General features: G+C 29.1%; 2 protein-coding genes across 2 annotated transcripts in view; one reads left to right on the top strand and one right to left on the bottom strand.

The window, feature by feature from the left end:
* LOC136988532 (TBC1 domain family member 19) overlaps positions 1-1,298 on the bottom strand; it is a 34,599-nt gene extending 33,301 nt beyond the window's left edge. Inside the window, exons 1-3 of the mRNA XM_067286402.1 lie at positions 1,179-1,298; positions 404-495; positions 256-328 (exon numbers count right to left, since the gene is read on the bottom strand). Of these exons, the coding sequence (XP_067142503.1) occupies positions 256-328; positions 404-493 (163 nt within the window). The 5' untranslated portion in view covers positions 494-495; positions 1,179-1,298. The remainder of the gene's footprint in view (positions 1-255; positions 329-403; positions 496-1,178) is intronic.
* A 2,898-nt stretch (positions 1,299-4,196) lies between these two features.
* On the top strand, positions 4,197-13,091 carry lt (vacuolar protein sorting-associated protein light). The gene is made up of 2 exons (XM_067286486.1): positions 4,197-4,292; positions 10,392-13,091. The coding sequence occupies exon 2, from the start codon at positions 10,412-10,414 to the stop codon at positions 12,959-12,961; it is 2,550 nt and encodes an 849-aa protein (XP_067142587.1). The 5' UTR covers positions 4,197-4,292; positions 10,392-10,411; the 3' UTR covers positions 12,962-13,091.

The raw sequence follows: 13,091 nt of genomic DNA, 5'->3' as shown, positions 1-13,091 counted from the left end.
AATAAAAAATATTTTGAAATAAAAATAATTAATTTCAAAAATTTATATTTTTACTGTTTACAAATTCTAAAAATAATAAAGACAAAGTTTCAGAATTAGATTTTTTTCCAAAATACATATAAATACATTTTATCTATAATAAAGTAAAATCTCTGCTTTTAATTTCTCTATAGTTTCTCAAATAATTATTTTCTTAAAATATTCAAAAGCACAAAAAAAAATTAATTAATTATTCAATATTTTGTAAAAGTGTACCTGATTCTTCTACAACTTGTCTCATATTTGCCTCCAAACTCTCTGCTGTGACATTAGGATCTATTATTAAATCCTAAAATATTAAGACTTTTATATTTAATTAACTTGAAAATAATTATATGTTTCTATAAATATTATAAAAATTTACCTGAAGTTTTGTAACCAATTCAAAATAAACTTCTGAGTTTTCTAAATCATTCATAACTGCTTTTAAAACAGATGGTGACCAGTTATTCATCTCTGTAATTATGATACAATAAAATACATTAAAATATTAATAATATATATTAGATTTAATTGATTTTATAAAATAATTAATTATTATTTTAAAGACTATTGTCATTATTTTCTTATATGTGTAATATTTAACGCGTCAGAAAAGAAGAATAAATATATAAAATATATTATTATGAATTCTATGAGGGAATTAATAATTTTTTATATATTCTAAAATTCATATATAATATTTTTTAATGTCAGCAAATTAGGTAATAAAATATAAAAATTTATTATGTTTTCTCTTCAGCACTATAAGATATAATTAAATTAATACATAGTTAATTTTTGTTTACTTTAACACACTTTAAATTAATTTTTATTAATACATAATGCACTCTCATTAGTCTAAACATTAATTAATCCGAATTCCACTTAGTCTGAACCAATTTTATTCATTTTTTCACTAAATGTTCTAATCAAAAACAAATTACTTTTTAAAAACAAGACAAAATTATAAAATTAAATTGTACTGCACATTTTAATAGAAATATATGTACCAAATGCTGCATAAAAGATTTTATTACATATACGCTATATTTGGAAATAACCTTTTTCCCTCCTTTTCTTTACATATTAAACACACAAAATTTTTTAAAATAAAATCTACATTCATATATTATGATTTTAAAAACAAATCTGCTCACTTTAGGAATTAATAGCAAAAGTTATTAACAAATAATCCTTCTATTTAATTAAAGATATAGATTACAACAAACTGCCACGTGACTAACGACTGCCAGATGTAAACAAAACCAGTACGCCTACTGCGGACAAAAATGACAATTTATATAAAAATTAGAATATAAATTTTTTTATTAAACCAATTTTAATTTCTAAATAATTAATTAATTTGTTTAATTGAAAATTAATATGTATTAATACTAAAAATTTGTTTCAATTTAAAGTAATTAAAATAATAATTTTTGCATTTTTTTTAAACTTTCACGCTGAACCAAAGATTTTATACACGTGATCTTTTCTGTCGACATAAAGAGATCTTTTTAATATGTCTATCACGGATTTGGACAGACCTACAGTGGCCCAGTGGCGAGGAATGAAATCCAATCACTCCTGAAAATTTTTATGTTTCTGCCCTGCGTTCGAACCCGCTTCCAATGACAGATTGAATAATGTGAACCTGGGCCTGACAAAAAAATTTATTCGAAAATTCTCTCGAAAATTTTTTTCGAGAGAAAAATCATCCGAGAGATAATTAAACTGTTCCCACGAGCTTATTTCCTTGTTGAAGATGACACATCGAATGTGTCACCGGGAATCAACGAGTGAAAATTTGGCCATTGGCCCCGATGTACGAAATCTCCTAACGAAGTCATAGGAAAAACCCAGAAGGAGCCCCCCCCCTAATAAAAAGAAGGGGGTGATGACAATCCGGAGCAGTCATCAACTTTTTTTTCCTAAAGTGTGTGTTTCGAACCGCCGTTTCAGACGCCGCCACTCGCCGCCGCCGGAGAAGACGGAAAAAAAAGGATTACCCTCCGAACTAAGTTGCCGACCTTTCATCGATTTGCGCATTGATACGTCTAGGACCCACGAGTGTTTTAAGATATTTATCATCTCGAGAACTTACTGTGAGCTCTCTCTCTTGGTCAGGGTCGCGTTAGGTTTATCCCTTTATATCCCTCTCCCATTAAAAATTGTGCTAAGCATTTAAAATACTCTTTAGCCATTGTGCTAAGCTTCTGAAATGATCGTAAAACTTGTAAACAATATCTCGTAAATTATCGTAGAACTTGTAAATAATATCTATCAATAAACGGGTATTTTTGTTAAATGTTAATTTGTGAAGTGTACTTCTTCCGGTCGTTTCCATCCGCCTCCATTCCGGGTCCGGAAGTCCGCGAATGCGACCGTTCGCGTGTTTTAAGAGGCAACGCCAAACTTACAACAATGAGTTTTTAAATTATAATTATTAAAATAAAACTGCATTTTAAAAGTACGTGAAAAAGTACATAGAGCCTATGATGCTTCGTATATGAAGCATACTGATGTATCTAGTCGTGTGTATACTACCGCGACATGACTACGGACGCATCGGTATGCTTCATACACAAAAACGTCACGAAAAGTCATAATCGTAGCTCGATTTCGAAAGGAACATAATCGACCTCAGCGAATAATCTCTGTTATAAAAATATCGATTAATGTGATTATTTTAGTCAGATTTATTGATATTTGTTGATTATAAATGATTTGTTGCCATCATATAACTTATTCACTTGCTATGTGGGCGCGACCATCTCTGATCAGTTATACGAGGTCTGTTCGGAAAGTTCTTTTAAACTTTCCGAACAGACCTCGAACTTTTAAAATTACACATCAACCGAGAATTGAATCTGAATGCAGCTTGCACAGTTCTACCGGCAAGTTTTGTTTTTACTACGAGTATCTGCCGAGCATTTGTTCTATCTTCATTTTTTGTTACGTTACATTCATTTGTGTAAACACATGTTGATTACGTGTTGCGAGTTTTTTCCGTAAGTGCAATTGAGTGAAGAGTTCTCGAACGGGTTAGGTCTGATAGAAATTTCATGAAAAACATCATCACTGGGAATGAAACGTTGGTCTATGGATACGACATGGAAACAAAACGTCAGTGATCTGAGTAGGAAAATCTTTACTGCGAACCAAAAAGGCGCGATAAGTTCAGTCGAATGTGAAGGTTTTGCTCATTATTTTGTTCGATTCTGATGGTGTCATTCAACAGGAATTTCTTCCAAAAGGTAAGACAGTAAATAAGGAACATTGACGCCATTAAGGAAAATTCGCTAGCGGAGCTGCTCATCATTCCAAAAGAAATGTTTCGGGAAGCGTTCCTTTCATGGCAGAAATGCTGAATTCGGTACATAAACTCAGGAGGGGACTACTTCAAAGGCAACAAAACTGATTAGCTTCTAGGTAAACAACTTCTATTTGAAAAGTTCGCAAACGTTCCGGACAGATCTCAAATGTATCCTAAAGTACCATAAATGAATTTCGGTACTAATCGCGATATGAAAACACACGTTCGGAAGTACAGCTACTACAAAGAATATTCAGGAGAAAAATACTCAACTGTTCCGAAACACATTTGAGTCTGCCGAACGCAACCAATGTGTTCCGTAATTCTGACGTTTACTTATCTATATATATAATCGCGATGGATTGATAATAATAATAACAATAATAAGCTCAGAGCCCAAGCGGTTAGGAGTTGAAAGTTGAAATTTGGTACACAGTTAGGGTACGTCATGAGAATGCACACCAAGAAGGAATTTTTGGAAATCCACGCGGGGAGGAAAAGAGGGTTAAAGATTACCCTGAAGAACTCGGCTTCTACTGTACTATTTTAGATGAGGTTTTTCGCATTTTTGCGGAAAATCGAACATATTTTTAGACCCATCTAAAAATTCTCTAAGTCTGGGAAGAGGGAGAGACCTAATTCTTGCACCCGGTGAAAACGTGTAAGATTAATAATATTCGCTTTCGTTACTTTTTGCCTGAGTAACGCCGGGTTTATCTGCTAGTTTAATTATTGAAAAAAAGCCTTATTATTACTTTATAAATATTTTTTTATATTAAAATTAATTAATAATTGAACATTTTCAATTATCAATTAAACATAAATTATTTTTTAAAAAATTAGCTAACATGACATGATATCTATGACAGTTATCATATGATAATGGAAGGCGTGAGGCCTGTTTACGTAGATGTAATATTTTCGTATTAGACTTTCGTTTTTCTCCCGTTTTTTATAGGTAAGAATTATTTGATAGTAATAACTTTATGTATTAAGTTAAATATAAAGTGATTCGGTTTATATAATAATTTGGTTTTGTATTTAATATATTCTGATCAACTTTATGGAAATTGATTAGTATTTATTAATCAATTTCCATGTCCACGTGAGTGTAAAAAGTATACATTTTTGCAATAACTTCTATGTTTGCAAAGTAATTTTGATTATCTATACTTCACAATGGAACGTTCTGAGTTGCAATTGTTATTAAAATTTACTATTACACATTTCCAGGATAACAAAACAAACAATATTTGGTCCAATATGCATGCACCAAAAGTATTCATACTCAATTGTTGCATTGCATTCATATTTTACAGACTAAAAGGAAGGGTTACCTTTTATACAACGAAATATTAATGTTCACTTTTGTTATAATTATAATAAAAGAAAAGTACATACAGTGGACCTTCGTTATAGCACTGCTCACTATACTGTGCACTCTAGCACAGGCGATGTTTGCGACACGATAAGCTCAAACACATTTATACAGGTCCATGTGGCATTAGTGAGTAGCACATTTTATTGTTACTGTGTATTGAGTAATTGTGTATGTATTGAGTTCCTGAATGTATTTTGAATAGTGTTTAATTATTGTATGCATGATGAGTAAAAGAAAAGCTTGACATTATTACTAAAGTAAAGAGGTGAACCGCGTTACACTGCGCCGCTCGGTATAACACTGTTCACCTTATAATGCAGGTGCTGTTTCCCGCCTGACATGCATGTTATATTATCGGGGTCCACTGTATATTGAATACATTTTGTGGGACAAAATGTTCACTCGTTCCAATTTTTTGTATGGTTCGTGTAGTGTTTTTATAATTTTTGTCTTAGCTAATAAAATGTTTTCATAAAAGAATAACAAAAAAGTAAATATGAAAATCAGTAATATATTTGACGTGTAAACTTACTTTTCTGCAAAGACCTCGGGTGTATGAATGTTTTTTACGTAATTGTATATACAGTGATTTGACGTGAAAGTCATACGGTAGGCTTCGAAAAAGTGTTATGCAAAAATTTTAAAATATAGTAAACATTTTCGTTTAACAATTTTAAAATTACGGGCAATTCTCTTGTGCAGTTAAAAAATAAATATCTTTGTTTTTCTATTAGTTATAAATAAAAACCTTTTTCTTTTTCAGTGAGAAGAAATAATGTCAAAGTAAAATTCATACACCTTTCATTGTTTATACAAAGTTAAAGTTTTTATATTACATTTTAAAATAATTCTTAGGGTATCCTTTTCACATGTAAGGGTGATATTTTTTCATTCATTCATGAAAGTCTTTTTTAAATCATCGTCGTTGTTAGAAATATAATTTTTAATTGCTCTAAATCACAACACAAACTCTTGATTACATTCGAGTTTTTTGACTGTGCTGATGTTTCGAAGAAGAGACTCTTGGACGATTAAATAAAAATCACTTAATATATTGTAAGCTTTATGCTTAGGATAAATGTCTTGAAAATATTTAAAATTCCAAGCTTTGAATTTATTTTTAATATACAGTAAGACCCTGCTTAATGCAGGGGATATGTTCCCAAATGACTAAGTGCTAAACCAGGTCATTTTAACACAGAGTAAATAGGGAAATGGGAACATGCGACCAAAAATAAACAGATTTTACTTTAATTCCAAGTTATTTTTATATTAATTTGCATAATAATATATGTTAAATAACATACAAACATGTGCGTAAATGTAAAGTGCATTTTTTGTGATGGTCTTGGCTCTTCTGAAATTGTTTTTTGCAATAAAGTCGCCTAATTTCATTTGTCACTTTTTTCTTTCCCGGAGCAAATGTTGGTAGCAGAAGATCGCATCCAAAATGCCTCATTTTGCTTTTGCACTCCTTTAAAAATCTGGATCATTCGCTACAGTTTGATCAATGATTTCAGTTATCGTTATCGAACTTTTACTAACGAAATCTGTAGAGAAATTTTTTGGGTTCTTCATTTTCAGAATCTGTATTTCCCAGTTCTACATGAATTTCTTGTTCTGTGAGTTCTTGAAAGTTGTTGTTGGTAAGGCTCTCACTAGAAACCTGCAGTAACTCCTCAATATCCGGCTCGTCTACATTTCCTAGTTGCTCTGTATTGATTAGGTTGATCAAATTATCAACCTAATGATACAGTGATAAGCTCTTCTTGTTGAGAATTCTTGGTTACCTTCAGCCATAACTTCTTCCACACTTTATTCATGCATTTGTCAGTTAAGTCTTGCCAAGCGAAGTCGATATTGTCTATGGCATCCATGATGTTATATTTTTTCCAAAATTGTACCAAACAAACAGATTTAAGGAAAGTACAGCACTTCAATGAATTGCCACCTTTTGCTGATTGGTTTGTGTTTAGGAATAATTGTATTATATACGAATCAGTGAAATGCCACAATAATTTGAATCAGGGTAAATTTTGAGCTTTTTTTTAGGCTTTGAGCAGACTGCGTTATATTGAATCAGCATTAAGCGGGGTCTTACTTTATTTATATATATTTTATAGTTTATTTTACCATCAATATATTCCAAAGTTCTACTGCTATTGTCAACATGCATCTCTAGACTTGTTTCCAAATTAATAAACTTTATTCTTTGTCTTTCAACATAACACTATTTTCAATCATATCCAAATAAGTTAAATCTAGTTTCATCAGAAAAATGACATTTTCCGGTAATCATAATTGTTTGAAACATGATTTTGTCTAATTCAATCTTGCTAACAAAGGGCTTTTTCCAAGTGATCCTTCAGTTGAAATTATGCTTTCTTAAAATAATTCAAATTGTTTGAGCATTCTGTATTTAAAAATTTTTCAGTACTCAGTGCAAGTTTTGGTACATTAATCTTAGTATTGACCTTGACTTCTTGAAGAACCTATCAATCATCATGAACATTGTAGATCTTTTTGTTATCTAATTTTATTTTCACAGCATGACTTTAAACCGAATTAATGGAACCCTGAACTATTGAATGATTCTTGTTAATGGTTTTTTTCTATCTCCTGTAGTCAGTGGTACACTGAAGATTTAGTCTAGGTGGAGCAGAGTTGAACAGATAAAAATTTTTAATGTAAACTTAATAAAATTTCCATGTTATGTTACTGATAATTCAAAAGTAATACAGAAGTAGAACACATGACACAATATAAATAAAAATAAATGAATTTTAATTAAGAAAATATTATTGGAAAATTTACTAGTGTTTCTTAATTTTTATTAGTTCCAAATGATATTGTTCTTGCTTTAAGTTAGGCAATTCCTTAATTTTCTCTTTTAAACTTAATTTATAACCCCTCGATTTCTATTTCTAAAATCGCTAAATTAGATAATGTGTTTCTTTCATCGAGTTTTTATGTAGTTTTAACTAATTTTAATTTTGAAAATGTTCATTCAGCATTTGTAGTTGAAATAGGAAGCATCAGAAACAAAATTAGAGCTGTTTGAGTCAAAATATGTATACAAATTAATTCTTCATAAATCAAAATCAAGCCAAATTATATATATGTTACTTACATAATCTACTTCATTTTTAACATGTTTAGAAAAACATCAGTAATAATAATAATTGTTGATGAAAATCTTCTAAATTAAGTTTAGACAAGGAAATTAAGGTAATTGCCTAACTTAAAGCAAGAACAGTTCATGTCTGTTTTTATTAATCATTTAACTTTAATTTCTATACTATACTGTATGCTAATTCCTAATTTTATTAACTTTTACTAAGAATGTAAAATATTAAATGAAATTATAGTATACATGTACCTGACCTTGACTTCTTGAAGAACCTATCAATCATCATGAATATTGTAGATCTTTTTGTTATCTAATTTTATTTTCACAGCATGACATTTAGTATAATAGATGCCCATAAAGGGCATCTATTATACTAAATGAAATATGTGAAATACGGATATGAAATACATATATCATTACTTTTGTAATAGTTGCTACAGTTGGAATGATTTAATTTTAATATGTTTTCTTTCTTCTTAACAGTAATATTAAAATTAGTCTACTTTATTGCTTACTTACAATATAATTAATAAACCATTAGTTATTAGAACAACTTATAAACTCTCTCATAGTTCAATTACTTGTATTCAAAGGGTTGCCTTTTATAATGAAATGGCAAGCATCATAATACATTTGTATATTTTAAAAGAACTCTGATAAGAATTTTAACTACTAAATAATGTTATCAATTACTAACAAATAAACAGAAATGAAATTACAACTAAGGTGTTTGTGTAAATTTAGTTTACATCAACATAATTATTAAATAAATATGGATTAAATATTAGAGTATGGAATGATATGTAAAGAAATTATTTCATATTCTAACAATTGAAATAACAATGAAATAAAATTAAGAACAATTTTTGTATAAAGTGATTACTACTGTTGACTTATTTGTTATCAATAAACTGTTTCTTTATAAAAAAAAAATTTCCATCTGTTAATTGAGAATCAATGAAACTTCTATATCAGAAGCATTGATTGTCAACATTTTGTCTAATTTTTTATTTTTATTTTAATATTTCATTAAGAACTACTAATGAAATTAATTTTCAAAGAATTGCAAAATATCCAATTCCTTCTTTGCAATGATGGGAAGGAATATCTTAAAGGCATAAGAAAATAAAATTATCAGGTAATATGCACAAATATTTAGCACAAAATAAATAAATTATCTTTACAATGTATCAATTGGAAGTTCTATTTTTAAAACATGGTTTTGTTTATTTTATTTCTTTTGGAAATGTAATATGCAGTAGGCTTTACTGCGTATTATAGTTCCAAAATGTTAAAATGGATGACAGAAAACATGAACAGAAATATAAGCTAAAAATTGTTATTCTGTTGTCTTTCTACATCAAATGTATAGTACATACAGGAAATGGAAAGTTGAAATATATACCATCTGATAAAAAAATGGCACTTGAGAATATTGCTATGTTATGCCAATTGAATTTTCTTCTGTTTTTGTATTAATAAACATCAAAAAGACAAATTTATGTGAGAAAAATATTTTGAAATAGAGCAAAGTCACAGATATCAAATACTTATTGGTACATTTGAATCTGAATTATAATTGCATGATTACAAGTACTTCTTGCTGCAAATGTACCAATTTGATTAGTTAATGTTTAATTTGGATAATAAATAGAATAAACTACACTTTCTAGGTAAGCTGATTGGCATAGTTCAAATGGCATAGCTGATTGGCATAGTTCATCCTCTTTTATGATGCCATTGATAAACAGCTTTTCTACTGGTGTAATTTTTATCATTATGCTTATGCAATGGTAGAAACTGAAAATTTTCAACTTTGTATTTCATTGACTTTTTGTCAGTTTCGACAATAAAAATGAAATCATTTTAGTTTTTGTCATCTGTCTCCATGCACATACTAGCCTCCTAAGTCTTTGACTTATGTAATTAATTTAATGTAAAGGTTTAAATATCAGTTAAGAAACTCCATTAAGTCAAATAATGCTTTAATATATAGTATGTAAGCATTATATGTGTTCATTTCAAAGGATAGTTAAAGCTAAACAGCATCTACTGTGAAGAGAGAACTTTTATTTCCTTAAAGATTTATGTATGTATGTTCAAAGTGATGCTTAGATGCCAAGTATCACAGTTGTGTATCTACAAATATACACTTTACTGTGCATATTTGTAGGATTTACTGTGGTATTAAAAAATCTATAGAATCAATTGGTTTATTAATAACTTTTAATATGTTATAAAAAGAAAATAAAGCTATTAAAATGTGTTTAACTTTATTTCCTTAGTTTATTTAAAGAAACCAAAGTTTAATTAATGGAGAAATTGTTTTGGATTTTATTTGGATCAACTTCAGCTCATAATAACATTTGAAACAAACACAGGATACATGCAAATTGTATTGTGAGCTGAAGTTGGTCCAAAAATGTTTTTACATTGGTTATATTTTGGTTTTGTTAAATAAATGTACTTTTTTCTTATAATGTACAAAATGGTATCAAAACTTGCATATATTTTTGATAAGTTTCAATACAAATCTATATTTTCAGATTTAAAAAAATTAAGAAAAATGGCTGAAGGTGGTGAAGCAAGTGAGGAATTGAAAGTATGTAGTTACGAAGAAAAGGAAGAAGAGGTTGAACCAAAATTGAGATATGAACCTTTGCAGAATGATTTAGCTAAAATATTAGAGAAAGATGGAGCAAGTTGCATAGCTGTTCACACAAAATTTATGGCATTAGGTACATTTAATGGATTTGTTTACATCTTGGATCATCATGGAAACAATATTCGCAGTAAAGAATTAGCTTTGCATACAAAAACAGTCAACCAGATTAGCATTGATATAAATGGTGATTTTATTGCTACTTGTTCTAATGATGAAAGAATTGTAATTCAGGGTTTATATTCTTCAGAAAATAATTTAATGTTGTCATTCAATCAACCAGTGCTTTCTATTGCAATCGATCCAAATTTTGCCAAACCTGGATCTAAAAAGCGTTTCATTACAGGAAATAATAAAGTCCTACTATATGAGAAAGGATTATTTGGACAGTATAAAAGTACAGTATTACATCAAAGTGAAAGTATAGTCCAAAATATAAAATGGAAAGGACAATTTTTAGCATGGGCTACAGATAAGCATTTGAGAATATATGATATTGTTGCATTTAAAATTATTGCTTTAATTAAAAGAGATCAAGATTCCGTACTTTGGGATAAGCCATGCAGATGTAATTTATTCTGGAAAGATAATTTGACTCTTCTTGTTGGTTGGGGTGATTATGTAAAATTGTGTGTTATTAGGCAACGAGTTGAATTAGGGACTGTTTCAAATCAATCACTTCCCAATCACATAGTTGAAATAATTTCAATATTCACTATAAATTATCAAATTTGTGGAATTGCTCCCTTCAATGAAGATGATGAAAACAATATTGTTGTGTTAACTGTTCCAAAAAATAACAAAGGCACAGGTTTTGCCGATAAACCGAAATTACAAGTTTTAGAACCACATAGAGAAAGCTGTAGTGAAGTTTCAATTGATATACTAATGCCTATTCAACTATATACAGAATATAGATGTAATGACTACTTTCTAGATGGTTTACCAGAAGAAAAGAGGTATATTATTGGAAGTCCCAAGGATATTGTTATAGCCAAACCTCGAGATGAAAGTGACCATATTGAATGGTTACTGAAACAGGAAAAATTTGAAGAGGCTTTAAAAGTTGTTACTGAGAGTAAAACAGTTGGTAGATTTACAGTATTAGACGTTGGAAGGAGATGTTTAAATCATCTCTTTAAGCAGCAGTTATATGCTGACGCTGCTGCTTTGTGTCCAACTATTCTTGGAAATAATAAAGAAGCTTGGGAGGAAGAAGTCCATAAATTTAAAGTTATAAATCAGTGTAGAGCTATTGCTCCTTATCTTCCTACTGATGAGAAAAATCATCTGAAGGCTAGTGTATATGAATTAGTTTTGGATGAGTTTATTACTTATGATTCTGCAGGTTTTCTTAAATTGATAAAAACATGGCCTTATACTTTGTATGAAATAAAAAACATCATTTATGCAGTTCATTATAAATTGGAATCTGATCCGCATAATAACAATCTCCTTCGAAGTTTAAGTGAATTATACATTTATGAGAAAAAATATGATAAAGCACTTGCCATTTATTTGACAATAGGTGAAGATAGAGTATTTGAAGTGATTAGAGATTTTAATATGTTTAGTGCTATACTTGATAAATTAGAACAGTTATTAAAATTGAACTGTGAAAAAGCAACCCAGCTGCTGTTAGATAATATGGATAAAATTCCCATTGATGTTGTTGTGTCCAAACTGAAAGATCAAAGTTTATTTCTATACAAATATCTAGATAAACTTTTTGTTAAAAATAAAGAATTTGGAGAAAAACATCATGGATTATTAGTAAAATTATATGCAGAACACGATCAAGATCGTCTGTTAACATTTTTAAAGAGTTCAAATAATTATCCACTTGAAGAAGCTCTAGAAATCTGTCAGCAACGTAAATTTATTGAAGAGGAGATATTTTTATTAGGTCGTATGGGCAATACTAAAGAGGCACTCAAACAAATAACACAAGAATTGAGAGATATAAAGAAAGCTGTAGAATTCTGTAAAGATCATGATGACAAAGAACTGTGGGAAGATCTTATTAAGTATTCTTTGGACAAACCACAGTTTATTAAATATTTATTAGAGAATATTGGAACACATGTTGATCCAATTATGCTAATAAAAGAAATTGAAAGTGATTTACAAATTGAAGGTTTACAAGATTCATTAGTAAAAATTTTACAGGATTATCATCTACAAGTTTCACTTAGAGAAGGATGTAATAAAATTCTTGTCTCTGACTGTTACAGCTTACTAGAAAAACTGAACCTACAGCAGAAGAGGGGTATTCGAATTGATGAAGATCAAATATGTCAGGCTTGCCATCATAGATTACTAATTACTCACACACAATATGCTGAAGATATTCTTATTTTTTATTGTAAACATGCTTTTCATAAAGGGTGTCTTTCTTCAGATGGGATGAAAATTTGCAGCATATGTAATGCTCAAAAACAATTTAATAAGTGACAGTTTTTTAATATATTTATGAAAAAAATAATAATTTGTTAATCTGAATAAATGTTAAATCATTAAAAACAATGACTAAATATATCAAGAATAAAACTTTAAATTTATTATTTATGTATTTGTTCTTAAA

Source organism: Centruroides vittatus, unplaced genomic scaffold (genome assembly GCF_030686945.1).
Source record: "Centruroides vittatus isolate TY-2023 unplaced genomic scaffold, ASM3068694v2 scaffold_3315, whole genome shotgun sequence".
Classification (NCBI taxonomy): Eukaryota; Metazoa; Arthropoda; class Arachnida; order Scorpiones; family Buthidae; genus Centruroides; species Centruroides vittatus.
Note: the sequence above shows the minus strand (reverse complement) of the source record. Positions and strands in the feature narration are given on the sequence as shown.

Excerpts from the sequence above, each read along its gene's own strand:
- lt (XM_067286486.1), top strand. The coding sequence starts at position 10,412 with ATGGCTGAAGGTGGTGAAGCAAGTGAGGAATTGAAAGTATGTAGTTAC.